Raw genomic sequence first — 18,404 nt, 5'->3', positions numbered from 1 at the left:
CAGCAGTTTAGAAATTTAGCAGTCAGTATTAAGAGACGTAGTAGAAAATCTTACCTTATATAATTTCAGAAGTTATGTCTTTGCTAATGTTTTATCTATAGTGTCCTTGGGATTAATAGAACAGATCTCCTTTCAAAAGTGGCGCTATAGTTTTCTGTGTATCTTTCGCTTATTTGGCTTAACTGAACTGTTTTAGGAAAAGATTAGGTGTTTGTGGAGAAAAGGCTGAGCTAAAGACTCTAGGAGGCTATTGATAATAATAGTTTAGGATCAATATTGGGTTGGGCACACACTTGGCCATGATTAGCTTCGGATGAGATGCAGAAGAAGTTATTGTTTTGATCGTTTTTAGAGATGTTTCTTCCTCTGCTTACCTCTGCCATTGCGTGTGGTAAATCAAGCATATCTGAGATTAAAAAACAGATTCAATTGTGCAGTAGGGCCCCAGAATCGCATTCAGGTAATCTCAGGCAAAGTACTTTTTCCTCTACTACTCTATTCTTTCTGAGTAATGGATGAGGATTAGCCAGATGGAGCAGCATCTGTTGCGTGTCTCTACAGTGCTTGTTTCTCAAAATGCCACTCATTTATCGAATGTGTACAGACAGTAAACAACACTAAGGTGTGCAAATGGGTAGCCGTAATTGTATGGTGATATCGGTACAATATCAGCCCTCTTGCGATGGTACAGCGATACACTATGGCGCTGCTCCTTGGCTTTGGGATGAATGGTGTAACTGTGTAAAGAAAGGGAGTGGTCCAATAATAACGTTCACTGTTCTCCCCAGAATTTTTTTTCCAGCCGGGTGGCATGCAAAAGTAGCTGGGTGTGGTGTGAGGGAGCAATGCAGGGTCGGCACAGCTCTGCTTAAAGCATAGGAGGAGGAGAAGGAGTAGGCAAGCCAAAGACAGCCGGGTGCTCACCAAAATTAGCCGGGTGGAGCACCCAGCTAAAAGAGCCTTGGGAGAACACTGCCGGTTTAATTAAAGGGTGCAAATGCATATGCACCTACATAGTATAAATGACAAAAATGCTTATACCTTCAACACCGGTGTCCTCTTGCTGCAGGTTTACCGATAGACAGCGTGCACTGGGGAACCTGGTGGACAGCTCAATCAGCCATGGCGTAGTAGACAACGCCTTTTGAAGCTGTGCGTCTTTGTCTGGTCAACTTGACCCTTTTCCCTTTATTTATGGAATGTCTGTATGAGGCTTTAGAGTTTAACCCTACAAGGGAAGAGAAGTGAAGCAAACTTGTGCCTGCTTCAGATATCTGGTTGTTGTAAATGAACATAGGTTCACATTACTGTTGTTATAGTAAGCCATCGTCCTCTGAATACCAGCAGAAGGTTGTGAGGTGGCTCCTGTGGTCCTTCGTGTGCTATGTGGGTAGTGCAGCCAATCTGACCCCTGTTGTCACACCACTGGTTTGTGAATACTAGTACTTCAAATGCATATACTTGTGATGCTGGCAACATTTATCTCTGTTGGAACCGATCTGCCACGCAGGTGAACTGCACAACATGTTTCTGGGAAGATATCATTGGCATCCTGTGAAAAAGATGGTGTACTCCGTGATATAACTGCATGTATGGGACATAGCAAGAAATGGAAATCTGTGTAAAGCTGAGAGCCTCAGTCCTGACTAGAGCCATTATGTGATGTCCAAGCTTTTCCACAGCTTATTCTTTGATTGTCTTATTAAATTGTAATAACCTTTTCTGCCATTTTCAGGTTGTCCAAAGAAAAATTCATGTATGAAAAAGAAGCCAAACAAGAGGAAGAGAAGATAGAACGCATGAAAACTGAAGGAGGAGATGAATATGTCATTAAAAAACAGGCAAGTACTGAGACTGAAAGGTTATACAGTGCTTCAGATAAACGTATTGTCCACCAGGAGACCACAATTAAACCTTGCAGTGATACCAGTGCTCCACTCTAAGAACATGTGCAAGTCTTCTGTGCTGCTAGTTATCTGTCCTGACTAAACTCTCGTACACACCTACCAGCACTATCGCCCATCAGGAATTGGAGCTCTAACCCTCGGGTGACAGTTTGGGTGGGGTCAAGCCTGCATAGACATGTTGATATCCTGTCTGTTGGTGGGGGAAGAGGTGGGGAAGGAAGGAAAACGCACAACACATGATGGAGTAGCTGTGGGCAGAGTAAGAGGGAGTACAATGCACTTGGGGGTTGCTCACGGGTCACTAAACGTCCGGCATGCCGGTGTTTGCCTCTTCTGGGCTATTAATATACACAGAGTGCTCCTACAGCAGCCCTTAGTATAACACTAAGGTTTTTGTTTTTTTTTATCTGGCACCAGTTAAGTGCAATGCATATCATCACACTCTTATAAAATCCTTATTGCGCACTCCATTTTACTCCTTCACTCCACGTTGTACATTGTGAAACTGCCACTATCAGACGAGGTCCCAATCAGGACACAACCGATACTCTTAAGAGCCAGCAACTACAAAATGGCTATATTAGGGTAGTGCAGGAGGGGGCATGTCTGGAACATACAGACAGCGGACATCTTGGAAATCGTTGTTATATTTTTTTGTCTTTATGCTCTGGGATTAAGAAATATGCAATACTTGCATATCATCACTTCGGTTTATTGCATGCTCTATTTTAACAAGCTTTACTAAGCATTACACATATATAGAGACATTGGCTGTCTCAGACCATATTCCATCACTTTTCTTTTTCTGACGCGTTTTGCGACCCAAACACAGCTTCCTCGGGTGGGGGGGGGGGGTGGTGTCTTTAAGGTTAGGTGTCATTGTGGGAGTCTTGTAAGTGAAACTTAGGCAAAGCTCAGGTTCAGAAACACATACTTGTCTAAGAAAAGGGAAGCCTCTAAATCCTATTCTCCCGGTTCCCCATCGCCGCGCACAAACACCCTCCAAAGAATTCCCACTAGGGGTCCTCTTCAGGTATGAGTGCGACAGCACTGCTCCTTTGCGAGTACAGCCGCACATGTGCAGTAGGAGCAATCAGACAGGAACTTGCTCCCTCTTATCACCCTTCCATTCCCACCTCATCCTTGCCCCATAAACTCTGAGTGAATTGAGTGGGAATGGGAACCATGTGACTTTAGCCAAAAGTCAAACACTAACTCTAGCCTCTCATTTTACTCATTTAGTGGTTGTGGAGATCATGGTTGTACTCATCTGGGGGAGGAGGGGGACAGGGTTGTTATTGACCCTGCCCTTCTTCCCCATGTGAAACAAGTGGGGCTTCTCTGGAATGCCCAGCTTCTGGTTTTCTCTGTCCACCTTTGTACATGTAGTAATGAGGATGTGCGCCTTCATGAACAGGAAGAGAGGTGGAGTGATCCAGACTCCGTGCACAGGAATGTAAATCAGTATAGCTTGCAGCATCTACTGTTCCTCAAGATAGTAAACTTCCAGCATATTTTTCTCTCTCTCGTCTTTAACGTAAGGATTTGCACAAAACATAACTTAAGAATATGTAGGCAGGAAAAATGTTCACGTTCAGTGGGGTTCCAGTTTAGTAATTTTGCTCCCAGCCGCATGGTGAGAACATCATCTCTCTTAAAATGAAATGCAGCGATAAGTAATAACTTTTTATGCATGATAAGCGTCCAAATACAGACCTGCTGTTTCCCTGCTTTTCATTTTCTTCCTCGCTCTCCTTCACTTAGAGCCTCCCGCCGAGGTCTCGCAACGTGATCAATATACTCAATAACATTTTTTTTTCATGCAGTAATTATCTCGATGTGATATTATCTCAGCACAGTATTTCTTTATTAGCCGAAAGATGCGGGTGATTTGTATACAGCCAGCTGATCCCATTCTGGATGGAGGTGCTACATGGAAAAACAGTGGAAACAGTTTATTTTAAGCAAACTTTTCAGAGCCCAAGCTGAGTGCTCAGCACCTGACTACACGAACACCTATGCTGTATGATTCTTCACCGTGTGCGCTGTGGGATCCATTATTAACAATGCGCCAGGGTTTTTCTCCCCCCTCCCTAGAATACATTTTCTCTGGTTGAACAGAAAAATAGTTTTGAATACAGGCAAAAAGAATTAGCACTTTGGGTTTCTTGCTTAAAGAGACATAACCTTATTTTCAAGTAAAGTAAAATTATTGCTTATTTATAGTCTGATTTATAGATTAATGGTGGAAATCATGTTATTCTCATTTAGAGAGTAAAGATTGATCAGCTAAACCATTGAAACCACATGTCTGATGTAGTGTAGGACCCTCTAGGACACAGACTAACCAGCGAGCTCATGGTGACCCAGAACTCATTGGAGTGTGTAAGGGACTACAATAGTCCTAAAAGCCCCCTTACTAAGATGTTAAGAAAAACAAAAGTTTGCTTTCCTAAAACAGTGTTTCTCTAGGACACAGGGGCATGTTCTGTGCACAATGACATACCTCTGTGTTTTTCTGCTGCCGCCACCAGTCTCCCCGGCTCTGATGTCCCCCTGATAAATAGCGCCAGGATAGAGACAATCTTCTTGTTGCTAGCCGTCTGTTTACCTGCATCTTGTCAATCAGTTTCCCCGTATTGCCTCCCCCACCTCCTCCATTACATGCCGCTCCCTGCCTCCGCTAGCTTCCTCCAATCTGAAGCTGAGCCGCGACCCAGGAAGTACTCTGCGGCAGCAGAAGGACACAGAGGCATGTCATTGTGCACAGAACATGCCTCTGTGTCCTATTAAGACTTAAAAAATCCGCCTTGGGTTTTCTTTAAAGGAAACCTAAGCCGAATGGGAAAAAAGTGTTTCAGTTGCCTGGGGCTTCTACCAGTCCCCTGCAGCCTCTGTGTTCGCACGCCGTCACTCAACGATTCTCTGGTCCTCTGCAGTGGCTAAGTTTCGTTTTCTAGGAACTGGCCAGTCGATAGCCACTGGGCCTGCGTAGCCCTGACCGCACGCGTCCTCGATCAGAACGAGATTTCCGTGTACAGGTAGTCCTCGGGTTATGAACGCCCGCTTTAAGAACGCCCCGACCATTGCTCCGCCCCGTCGATGACGTCACAGCGAGCGTCGGATTGCGGCTATTTAAATGTTTTAAAGTACATTTACATTGATATAAAGACGCCATGTGTGTGTGGGGAGGTGAAGCAGATACATACCGCACACCTCCCATGTCCTGGCATCACCCTCTGCATAAAAAACCTCCCGTCTCGCTAAACAGATCTTCACCTTCTGACGCAGGCCAGGAGGCGACCTGGCATACTGCGCATGCGCAGCGCAGTACAGTATCCGGGTCAGATCTGCTTATAGTGACACAGAGGTTCTTTGCAGAGGTGGAGGGTGATGCCAGGACACGGGAGGTGTGCGGTATGTATCTGCTCACCTCCCCACACACACATGGTGTCTTCATATCAATGTAAATGTACTTTAGAACACTGTTTCGACTTTAGAACAGATTCATGTTAAGGACAAGCCTACAGTCCCTATCTCGTTCATTAACCGAGGACTACCTGCACATGCGCCAGTCAAAAACAATGCTGTGCTGCAGCAACACTTCTTGGTGCTAATCTGTCCACAGCCATCACAGCGGCTCCTCTTTATGACTCCTCTAGCGGCGACACTGGGGAGTCATAGAGATCAGTCACTGCAAAGCTAAGGACAGTTTAACTCTACACAGGCAGGTGGTGCGGAGTCATTAGGTGAGAGCAAAGGGAGCTGTGTGCCTGTGCTGTGGCCACACAAAGCTCCACATACACAGCGTGGGCTATGGGGCACAGTAAAAGTAGCTAAATCTGGTAACCTGCTCTCCCTCCCTGGAGCCATGCATATGCTGTAACCAAGCCACGTGTGCGCATACGGGTTTTTAGCCATCAGCATGAATTAAAATGACACTGGCAGGGAGAAGAGGATTCCCGCTTTATTGGTGGGCTGCATAAAAGTACAAAACTATGGCCCACCTCTGCTCTAGACAGTAACCTCACGAGGGTAGTGTCCTCCTCTAGTGCTTCCTGTTTCTGCTGCACTTTATCATATGAACATGTACCAGTATTGCTGCTGATCTAAAACCACCGGTGGACTATGTATGTATTTTGCTTACTGTACTACTTGTGTATCTTTGCTCACCTTTTATTGTCTGTTTTGCACTCTGTGCAGCACTAAATAAATAAAAAAAACATAGTATCTGAGGAAGATGCAAATTCATGCATCATTTATTTTCTGATTTTATTTTGCATAAACTGCAGTGTTTTGTTTTTTAACAAAGGTTTTTATGCATATTTTCTAAAAAAATGTGAAACCTCGCCTAATAATCATAGAAGCTGTATTGTGATAAACCTGAGGGCTGGATTGGTTGTGAATACCGAGGCATATGCAGCAGTCTTTTTGCTAGTAGAAGAATTTTATAACACTCGGAATAAAGCTGATGGATTAGATGTTTTGGCTTTCTGTCGGTTTTCGAGGTTAATAACTTTGTATTCCTTCTGCCTTTCAGATTGAAATTTTGCATGAGTCGCGCATGATGATCCCAGACTGTCACCGTAGGCTAGAAGCTGCACACACAGATCTTTCACAAATCCTAGTAAGTGCAGGTAACATACCAGACCCTTTATAAACTAATGATCTGTTTCCATGGATTGATGTAGCTGCTTACAAGAAACATGAAGGAATGAAGACTTGAACCCAAGGTGACTGTTCTGTTCATAGAGGCCTTTAATAATCATCCAAAAACTGTTGGGTTTTATTGTAGACCTGGCAAGGCTTCGTCCAATCTCTCCTCGCTAATCCTGTTTGATAGACGTGATCTTAAAGGGAATCTGAAGTAAGAGCGATATGGAGGCTATGTTTATTTAATTTTAAATAATGCACATTGCCAGGCTGTTCTGCAGATCCACCGCCTCTTAGGCTAGGTCCACACTTGTCGGTTCAGGATCGGATCCGTTTGAAACGGATCTGGTTCGTTTTTTTGTTTTGTTTTTCCCCCTCCGTTTTAACTTTTTAAATATGATTTCAGCATATGTTTCCAGTCCGTGGAAACGTATGCCGGAGGGGGCGCCAAACTGGAGGGGAAAGCAGCCACGACGAGGGTGACATCGGTTGGCGGGTAGGCGGGTTGCACACCCACCTCCCTCAACTGGGTCCCCCGTCCCCACTCCCCTCCCGCTAATTGCGTAAAAAGTTGTTAAAATATAATGTAGGCAGCGAGCGGGGATGCTTACCTTCCTCTCTCTTACGTTCCACTGCTCGCCGCTTTACTTCCTGCAATGCCGCCCTCTATACTTCGGAAGGCAGCATTGCAGGAAGTGACACGCTGAGCGGAGGAAGTAGGAGAAAAGGTAATCTTCCCCACCCGCTGTCTCCATTAATAGCTGGAGGGGGAGCGGAACGGGGACACAGGTAAGGGGGGGGGGTGACCCCGCCGATTGCTGCCTACCCCATCCTGGCTGCTACCCCCTTGGCGGCCCCCTCCCCACTCACAGGCTGGGACACCGAAACAGATCATACGTATGGTTCTGAACCAGTTCCGTAACATGCCTGAAGAAAAAAACTTAGTTTCGAAAGCTTGCAGAAAAATCTTGTACAGTTAGTCATTAAAGGAATCACCTAAACAACTTTTGTTTATGTCTTCGGTGTCAACTATCGGCATTGGTAGGATGCTTTCTACTGATTACATTTGCTGTATATGCACAGAATGTAGCTATTAGAAATGACTTCCTGATTTTTGTTTTTTACTGTGCTTGAATAACTACTGCACTTGAAATGAAATATGGATACACAGCATTTGGTGTAAAGCTTTTTTTATTTTTTGAGAATGTTTCACTACTTGCTGGTACGCTAAATTAACCTCCTGCTGCTGAATGTCATACTCTGGTCACTTCTACATGACAGGTTTGGCATCCTTTGTGGCTCTGATTCCGATTCTGACAAGCTTTGCACATCTGTGATTCATTACCTATATCCATGCTACAGTGAAGACCTTTACATGATGCTGATGTGTTTAATAGGTGCTCTGCAGGTGGAACTGAAGGAACATGTTACGTTTTAAGGATATTCGGTCTGAGCAGATTTCTTTCTAATAGATTTCAGGAAGTTTAATTCTTACGAATGTGATCCTGGAATAGTATTAGTATAAGCACCACCTGTTCGAAGCTTCTCAGCAGCTGGATGTCCATGCCAGCTCCGCACCACACACATACACACAGCCCTATTCTGTATAGTAGTTCTGACTCTACGCTTGTGACTAACTCCTGACAATTCTAACCCGACTTTAACACATGCACTTGATGCCTAATTCTAGCCTAGGCGTATAACATTAGGCGTATTACTTAAACTTTAACGCCTAGACTAGTATTTCTCAAATGGTTCCAAGTCATGGCCCCCTTGGTAATTTTTTCCAGGCACCCCCATATGTGGTGAAAAGTAGGCAAGGCCACACAACTGATGTTAGTTTTTCTGGAGTCTGTCTAGTATGTACCAGCTTTTAAGTTCCTCTCAAAGTTTAACTCTCCATCCCTTGAATTCTAAGCAGTTTCCCAGTTTAGCCAATTTATCCTGTGCCTCCACTTTGTGGTACTCCCCTCCTATTAGGGTGCTCCACTAAGTATAGTGCCCACCAGCATAGTGTCCCCTTTACCCCTCTATCACTGTGTCCACTCATCCCTGTTAGTGCTCCCCTCTTTATGGTTTGCCCGGTTCATGCTCCATTCATTACAGTACCTCCTGTTGGTCAGATACTGTAATGAACTAATCCTTCCTTTTATTATAGTGCCCCCTCCTCATAATGCTTATTTTATTTTAGTCACTCCCCACCCTTATTATTGTAATACATTCTTTATTATTGTTAACTTTTATCTATCATAGTGCCTCTGTTACTATAGTGCCTTACTTAGTCCCATAGAGGGTTCTTCCTTGTGTCGCTTGACCATTGGTTCACCCTTCACAAATGCAACTCTACTAAGGAGGAGGGAGCCGCAGCACCCAGCTTAAAGGACCACTATCGCGAAAATAGTAAAATTTTAAATATATGTAAACACATACAAATAAGAAGTATGTTTCTTGCTGAGTAAAATGAGCCGTAAATTACATTTCTCCTTTGGTACTATCACTTACAGTAGGTAGTAGAAAACTGACAAGTTTTGGAGTAGCCCATCTCCTCATGGGGAGAATCCTCAGGGTTTTGTTTATTTTCAAAAGCACTTAGTGAATAGCAGTTGCTCTGTCCAACTGCCAAAAAAGTGTACGGTGAGCAGGGAGGCTGGCCAGCATCATTGTATAAATCCTTTTCAGGGAATGTCTTTATAAAGAATGAAGGCCATGCTGAGAATCAAAACAGCAACACTCCACATAGGACAACGTTTCGGGCAAAGGCCCTTTCTCGAGCACTTGAGAAAGGGCCTTTGCCCGAAACGTTGTGCTTTTTAGTGTGCTGTATGACCGCTACACACAAATATTTCGTTGTAATTCACCTTTGGAGGGTCGAGTACTATGTGGAGTGTTGCTGTTGTTTGGACTACATGGTGAGGAGCGATGGGCCTCTGACCGCACTGGACTCCCCGTGTGATGCAAAGTATCCTCTGTGGCCGGCAGTTACACTTTTTTCTTGCATGCTGAGAATCACCCATGAAGAGATGGACTAGCCCAAAACCTGTCGCTTCTGTCAGATTTCTAATACCTACTGTAAGTGACAGCAACATAGGAGAAAGTGATTTATGGCTCATTTTATTTTGGGAGATAATGACTTCTTGTTTGAATATGTTTATATGTAATTTAAATGTTAACATTTTTCGTGATAGTGGTCCTTTATGCCCTAGACCAGGGATGTCAAACCGGTCCTTGGAGGGCCGAGGTCCTCACACATTTTTGACACAGCTCAAATTCATTAATGGGACTGAATCAGGAAAGGTGTGGTCCATCAGGTAGAACACATTCCTCTCTTTCTCAGTCCATCCTAAACACTGGCATGGATCTGGCCCTCCAGGCCTGGAGTTCCACACCTGTGCCCTAGACTAAACTGACCAAAACCATGACCTTAACCATAACCTATCCTGACCTAATACCCATTACCCCAAAACTTGAGATACTTGTCTATTGGCATCAATAGTCTCAGAACTTGCAGCTTTTTTTTTCTTCCAAATTGAGCATTATACTATAGGAAATATGCTTTCATACTATGGAACTAGTATAGATGGGGGGGAGCACAAAATGAGATTTTCTGTGACACTACATGGACCCTGCATGTCTGGTTACAATGCCTTTGTATATCTTGTAGTAATTTGTTTTCCATTTTTCCTTCCCACCCCCACCCCCCAGGAAATTGAGAAAGAATTGGAAGAGACAGAAGAATATAAGGACGCCCGTGCCATGCTGGACTCAGTGAAATTAGACGCATAAACGTCCTCAGACGTCCTTCATTTTTATGCCTTGATACCATTCCACAGTCCCCTCTGACAACAGGGAAACACAAATGCTGTTCCATAACCTAAAAGTAGAAGGATGAGACCAGATTCCATTTCTGTAGCTTCAGGGGTGAAGAGTATAACTTGCATTATCCTATACAGAAATGTAGCCAAGTACTTGCTGTTGTAGTGAAGGAAACTATGGTTTCTTGCTTTACCTCCATTGATATAATTTATCAAAATGGTTTGTAGCCTCCTCATATGTCATTGTAGGGGAGAAATCGTGTTTTTTATAGTTGTGCGGGAATTAAACAATGTAAACTGTAAATGACTGTTCAGTAACTGGGGTTATTCTGTCCTTCCTACATAACTCGGGTACTCTCCACAATGTTGTCTTTAGGAGGTTACATGTACATGCCACAGCTAGTATTTCTAGTTCAGTGGACTCTTGTCTATTTATTGCCTGTATCATTTTATAAATAGAAAACACAAGTCTAACTCTTAAATGACTATACAGCATGAAAAGATATTTTTATATAATGTTAGCATTTTGTCATTTAAAAGTCATATTTACCTGCCAGCTTGTCCCTCCTGAAAGCTTCCCAAAGCCGTATAGCCGCTGGGTTCCGTCATGTAGCCCCACCCCCTTGCTGAAAAAACACCATTTTGTTTTCTATCTCAAGTAAAGAAAACAAAATAGTGTCTTTTCGGTAGGGGCGGGCTACATGATGGAACACAGCTGCCACGCGGCTTAGGGAGGGTTTTTGGAGGAATGTGCCAGTAGGTAATTATAACTTTTAAATGACAAGATGCAAACATCGCATAAAAATGTCATTTTAGGATTTATAACCTCTTTAAAGAATATCACAGGCTACAACACACAGTGCATATAACCGAGGCTATACGAGCGAGTAAACCGAGGCTACACGGCTGATTAGTAGCTTGTAACTATGTATTGAAAGTGTCAATTTGGCTGTACAGTAAATGTACTTATATGAAAAAAAAAAATTATACTTTCCTCTTATGGTTCCCAGTGGTCCCTGATAATCCTTGTCTGTAACCTGTAGCAACATGGTCATGCAGAGTCTCCTCCAGGTTGGCTCCTTCAGATAAGATGATCTCTGGGGAGCTAATGGCAGTTGAATTATTTGACGCATCAGCATGCCTTTTTCATCTCCTCCCTATCCCAAATTTATTTATATGGGATTAGAGCGGTTATTTAATGTTTACATTGTAAAGAGGCATTAGATTAACACAACCTTCCATAGATCTTTTACGTAAGACAGCACAACAGTTCAGCCGTGCCCCAGTGCCATCACATGCAAACAGCAGCCATCTAGAAACCTTTACATTCACATTTTATCTGCTCTGAAGCATGCTGCACTAAAGCTTGCTATAGAGGCTCTCTGATGCTTCACTGAAGCTCACTTGTGGCTCTGATTCTGTACTGAAGCTCACTGTTGGCTCTCCGGTGCTGCGCTGAAGCTCACTTGTGTGTCTCTGATTCTGTACTGAAGCTCACTGTTGGCTCTTCGGTGCTGCGCTGAAGCTCACTTGTGGCTCTTTGATGCTAACTCTTTAAACTGTTTTTGACTATCAAGATTAGAATATTGTATTTCCTGGAAAGCAGATGTTCACACTCGCCTTTAAATTTGTGATATGCATTTTACACATTGTCCTGCTATTGCTCTTTCTTAGCTACAAACCTTCATCCAGTGCCTGTGATGGGACAAAAGGCCAACGCAAATACACACTACGTGACTGAATATACTGTCAACCCTGAACCAACTACAGGAAATAAAATTGCCTTCCTGACATTTTGTGTATTGTGTGTTTGATTAAGAAACCAACAGTTCTGTGCAGATGTCATTAGACTATAGGCTAGTGATGCGTACTGTTGCTACAAAGTGAGGGTAAGAGGAATGATGCACTGCGCACAAAGAAGTGGGGAGAGGGGTAAGGAGGTGAACAGTGTCCTCAACCTGGTCTTTGCTAACATAATCCGGAACTCTGGATCTCTTGGCGACACATCTGGGAAGGTCAGGGTCCAACCCCACCTTCTGCCTTGATGGAGAACCAGCTAAAGTGTGTACAAGGCTTTGTTTCTCATGCCCAAGTCAGTCTGAATCTATGATAGTATAATTCTCAGAAAACAAATATGCAGTAGAAAAAAAACATTACTTTTATTACAAACTTCATAAATAGATGTGAAAACAACATTAAAAATCTATATGCCAGATATGCAGTAAATGGCCTAGCGCACATTTCGTGCAACTGAATGCCTCTGAAGAAGCAGCTAATTCAAAAGTTGTGAAACGTGTGTTAGGCCGTTTACTGCATATCTACGTAGCATATGTGTTTTTATTGTTGTCACATCAGTCTTTTTATAAAGTTTGTAATAAAAGTTATGTATTATATAAATCATTTATCTACATAGAAGGCTTTAAACCAGGTATGTCAAACCGGTCCTACGAGGGCCGAGATCCTCACACATTGTTGATACAGCTCAAATGAATTGATGGGTCTGAATCAGGAAAGGTGTGGTCCATCAGGTAGAACACATTGCTCTCTTTCTCAGTCCATCCTAAACACTGGCATGGATCTGGCCCTCCAGGCCTGGAGTTCGACACATGTGCTTTAAACGCTTTGTTTGCTTTCTGTAAAATTATTCTATTAACTTTCCAGGGTGGCCATAACAAAATCTCTTATATATCATATTATTGAAACTATGATCGGCAGATTATAAAATGTCATGAAATTGGAACGTTAGCATGTCTTCACTTAGAGCAACCACTTTACCTCTGTCCTAAAGGGGGGTGTTTCCGGCTGTCTTGGAAGTAACCGGGTCACCAAGGTGTAGATGAGTATCTATGACTTGGTGCAGGAAGTGTTTTCTCCTTTTTACTTTGTGTCTTGCAAATTTGTTGCATGCATAAAACATTTCAATTGAACTGATTTAATGAAAAAAGAAAAAACACTGAGTACCAAGATTAGTCACGGTACCCAGAACGACTTGGACGATCTAAGCCCTCTTACTGAAAAAGCTATGCTAAAAATATATTTGCCTTTTTAAACAGTCAGCTTGTAATTAATCAGCTTTAGGGGAACTACAAAGGTCTCCCATGATGCATCACTGCTGTAGCTGGATAGTGTAATGGTTAAGGGCTCTGCCTCTGACACAGGTGACCTGGGTTCGAATCTCTGATCTGCCTATTCAGTAATCCAGAACCTATTCAGTAGGAGACCTTAGGCTAGTATCCCTAACACCGCTGTGGCTGCAGCTCTGGCGCTTTGAGTCCGCCAGGAGAAAAGTGTGATATAAATGTGTGTTTGTTTTGTTTGAGTAATCAAATCATCGCTTCATATTTCATATCCCTAAAAGCCAGAGACACATCCAAAACCAGGGAGAAGTGCAGTGTGTGCCTATGGCACAGTAATACATACAGGGAGTGCAGAATTATTAGGCAAATGAGTATTTTGACCACATCATCCTCTTTATGCATGTTGTCTTACTCCAAGCTGTATAGGCTCGAAAGCCTACTACCAATTAAGCATATTAGATGATGTGCATCTCTGTAATGAGAAGGGTTGTGGTCTAATGACATCAACACCCTATATCAGGTGTGCATAATTATTAGGCAACTTCCTTTCCTTTGGCAAAATGGGTCAAAAGAAGGACTTGACAGGCTCAGAAAAGTCAAAAATAGTGAGATATCTTGCAGAGGGATGCAGCACTCTTAGTATTGCAAAGCCTCTGAAGCGTGATCATCAAACAATCAAGCGTTTCATTCAAAATAGTCAACAGGGTCGCAAGAAGTGTGTGGAAAAACCAAGGTGCAAAATAACTGCCCATGAACTGAGAAAAGTCAAGCGTGCAGCTGCCAAGATGCCACTTGCCACCAGTTTGGTCATCTTTCAAAGCCGCAACATCACTGGAGTGCCCAAAAGCACAAGGTGTGCAATACTCAGAGACATGGCCTAGGTAAGAAAGGCTGAAAGATGACCACCACTGAACAAGACACACAAGCTGAAACGCCAAGAAATATCTCAAGACTGATTTTTATAAGGTTTTATGGACTGATGAAATGAGAGTGAGTCTTGATGGGCCAAATGGATGGGCCCGTGGCTGGATTGGTAAAGGGCAGAGAGCTCCAGTCCGACTCAGACGCCAGCAAGGTGGAGGTGGAGTACTGGTTTGGGCTGGTATCATCAAAGATGAGCTTGTGGGGCCCTTTCGGGTTGAGGATGGAGTCCAGCTCAACTCCCAGTCCTACTGCCAGTTTCTGGAAGACACCTTCTTTAAAGGAAAGGTTCAGGGAGGGTGGGCAAAAAATAAAAATCAAATTCCACTTACCTGGGGCTTCCTCCAGCCCGTGGCAGGCAGGAGGTGCCCTCGCCGCCGCTCCGCAGGCTCCCGGTGGTCTCCGGTGGCGCGCCCGACCTGGCCAGGCCGGCTGCCAGGTCGGGCTCTTCTGCGCTCCAAGGCCCGGAACTTCTGCGTCCCACGCCGGCGCTCTGACGTCATCAGACGTCCTCCGGGCTCTACTGCGCGGGCCTTGGAGCGCAGAAGAGCCCGACCTGGCAGCCGGCCTGGCCAGGTCGGGCGCACCACCGGGAGCCTGCGGAGCGGCGGCGAGGGCACCTCCTGCCTGCCACGGGCTGGAGGAAGCCCCAGGTAAGTGGAATTTGATTTTTATTTTTTACCCACCCTCCCTGAACCTTCCCTTTAAGCAGAGGTGCAGGAAAAAGTCTTTATCCTTCAAGAAAAACATGATTTTCATGCAGCACAATGCTCCATCACACGCGTCCAAGTATTCCACAGCATGGCTGGCAAGAAAGGGTATAAAAGAAGAAAAACTAATGACATGGCCTCCTTGTTCACCAGATCTGAACCCCATTGAGAACCTGTGGTCCATCATAAAATGTGAGATTTACAAGGAGGGAAAACGGTACACCTCTCTGAACAGTGTCTGGGAGGCTGTGGTTGCTGCTGCACGCAATGTTGATGGTGAACAGATCAAAACACTGACAGAATCCATGGATGGCAGGCTTTTGAGTGTCCATGCAAAGAAAGGTGGCTATATTGGTCACTGATTTGTTTTTGTTTTGTTTTTGAATGTCAGAAATGTATATTTGTGAATGTTGAGATGTTATATTGGTTTGACACACACAAGCAATAGAACACAGCAATACATGCATGCAGCTACATTTAAGTTGTCAGCAGGTGCTCGTCAGCCAATCAGGATGCACTGTCATACACCCTTTACCTGCCATACCACATCTAGCAGCCATTAGCATTCAGGTGGGAGGCTTCAGTTGGACGCAAATCGCAAGATTGCGTCGCTAGCAGGACCGCCCCGTGCAGGCATTCCTCCCACAGGGGTCCCTCCCTAACCGCTCACCTGTCTGCCATGTCCTAGAGCTGAAAAAAAACGTTTAAAAACACACGATTGGTTCGCACGATGGCCAGGGGCCCCGGACCTCTCTCACTGGCCGGGGCCCCAAGGCCAATGCGCGATACCTGGAGGAGAGTGCAGGTGGGCCTGGACCTCTCACACCCAGGCTCTGGACCTCTCACATCCAGAAAACCCACCAACACTGCCTCCATACTGAATGCTAAATTCGACACACACAAGCAATAGAACACAGCAATACATGCATGCAGCTACATTTAAGTCGTCAGCAGGTGCTCGTCAGCCAATCAGGATGCACTGTCATACACCCTTTACCTGCCATACCACATCTAGCAGCCATTAGCATTCAGGTGGGAGGCTTCAGTTGGACGCAAATCGCAAGATTGCGTCGCTAGCAGGACCGCCCCGTGCAGGCATTCCTCCCACAGGGGTCCCTCCCTAACCGCTCACCTGTCCGCCATGTCCTAGAGCTGAAAGAAAACGTTTAAAAACACACGATTGGTTCGCACGATGGCCAGGGGCCCCGGACCTCTCTCACTGGCCGGGGCCCCAAGGCCAATGCGCGATACCTGGAGGAGAGTGCAGGTGGGCCTGGACCTCTCACACCCAGGCTCTGGACCTCTCACATCCAGAAAACCCACCAACACTGCCTCCATACTGAATGCTAAATTCGACACACACAAGCATTCAGTATGGAGGCAGTGTTGGTGGGTTTTCTGGATGTGAGAGGTCCAGAGCCTGGGTGTGAGAGGTCCAGGCCCACCTGCACTCTCCTCCAGGTATCGCGCATTGGCCTTGGGGCCCCGGCCAGTGAGAGAGGTCCGGGGCCCCTGGCCATCGTGCGAACCAATCGTGTGTTTTTAAACGTTTTTTTTCAGCTCTAGGACATGGCAGACAGGTGAGCGGTTAGGGAGGGACCCCTGTGGGAGGAATGCCTGCACGGGGCGGTCCTGCTAGCGACGCAATCTTGCGATTTGCGTCCAACTGAAGCCTCCCACCTGAATGCTAATGGCTGCTAGATGTGGTATGGCAGGTAAAGGGTGTATGACAGTGCATCCTGATTGGCTGACGAGCACCTGCTGACGACTTAAATGTAGCTGCATGCATGTATTGCTGTGTTCTATTGCTTGTGTGTGTCGAATTTAGCATTCAGTATGGAGGCAGTGTTGGTGGGTTTTCTGGATGTGAGAGGTCCAGAGCCTGGGTGTGAGAGGTCCAGGCCCACCTGCACTCTCCTCCAGGTATCGCGCATTGGCCTTGGGGCCCCGGCCAGTGAGAGAGGTCCGGGGCCCCTGGCCATCGTGCGAACCAATCGTGTGTTTTTAAACGTTTTTTTTCAGCTCTAGGACATGGCAGACAGGTGAGCGGTTAGGGAGGGACCCCTGTGGGAGGAATGCCTGCACGGGGCGGTCCTGCTAGCGACGCAATCTTGCGATTTGCGTCCAACTGAAGCCTCCCACCTGAATGCTAATGGCTGCTAGATGTGGTATGGCAGGTAAAGGGTGTATGACAGTGCATCCTGATTGGCTGACGAGCACCTGCTGACGACTTAAATGTAGCTGCATGCATGTATTGCTGTGTTCTATTGCTTGTGTGTGTCGAATTTAGCATTCAGTATGGAGGCAGTGTTGGTGGGTTTTCTGGATGTGAGAGGTCCAGAGCCTGGGTGTGAGAGGTCCAGGCCCACCTGCACTCTCCTCCAGGTATCGCGCATTGGCCTTGGGGCCCCGGCCAGTGAGAGAGGTCCGGGGCCCCTGGCCATCGTGCGAACCAATCGTGTGTTTTTAAATGTTATATTGGTTTCACTGGTAAAAATAAATAATTGAAATGGGTATATATTTGTTTTTTGTTAAGTTGCCTAATAATTATGCACAGTAATAGTCACCTGCACACACAGATATCCCCCTAAAATTGCTAAAACTAAAAACAAACTAAAAACTACTTTCAAAAATATTTTGGGTTCATTGAGAACATGGTTGTTGTTAAATAATAAAATTATTCCTCATAAATACAACTTGCCTAATAATTCTGCACTCTCTGTATGAAGAAAAAAAAATACAAAATGCCAGTTGCACACATAACAGCTTCCATTAAAGTTAGCCACCAGAAACACTAGAGATGGCTAAAGAGATGCAAAAAATTCTGGCCTGCATGCACATTAATGATTGCAAATTGTATGCAACTTTGAACTTTGCCAGTTACATTCACTTCCTATTAACCACTTAAATGACAACTATATATATATATACATATATATATATATATATATATATATATATATATATATATATATATATATATATATATATATATATATATATACATATATATATATATATATATACATATATATATATATATATACATATATATATATATATATATATATATATACATATATATATATATATATATATATATATATATATATATAGTATTTCATCCAGTGACGTTGTGGAGAGTGCACCACCAGTTTGTTACTAGATGAGGCACATGCGGCTTGAACCCATGTCACATAACAAATAGGGGCACAATCCAACATAAAAACATCTTTTTCAAAATAATGATCAAACTTGGGAAAGTTTTAGCAAAACTACAAGGGACATGTAGTAACATTTTAACTAAGTAGCAGAATAGAGTTT

At 44.4% G+C, this 18,404-nt stretch overlaps 1 protein-coding gene across 1 annotated transcript in view; it reads left to right on the top strand.

The window, feature by feature from the left end:
• Positions 1-10,676, top strand: part of TBCA (tubulin folding cofactor A) — a 71,127-nt gene extending 60,451 nt beyond the window's left edge. The window contains exons 2-4 of the mRNA XM_068271735.1: positions 1,736-1,841; positions 6,448-6,534; positions 10,263-10,676. Of these exons, the coding sequence (XP_068127836.1) occupies positions 1,736-1,841; positions 6,448-6,534; positions 10,263-10,343 (274 nt within the window). The 3' untranslated portion in view covers positions 10,344-10,676. The remainder of the gene's footprint in view (positions 1-1,735; positions 1,842-6,447; positions 6,535-10,262) is intronic.
• The last annotated feature ends 7,728 nt before the right edge of the window (positions 10,677-18,404 follow it).

Source organism: Hyperolius riggenbachi, chromosome 1 (genome assembly GCF_040937935.1).
Source record: "Hyperolius riggenbachi isolate aHypRig1 chromosome 1, aHypRig1.pri, whole genome shotgun sequence".
Taxonomy (NCBI): Eukaryota; Metazoa; Chordata; class Amphibia; order Anura; family Hyperoliidae; genus Hyperolius; species Hyperolius riggenbachi.
This window is presented reverse-complemented; position numbering and strand designations above follow the sequence as displayed.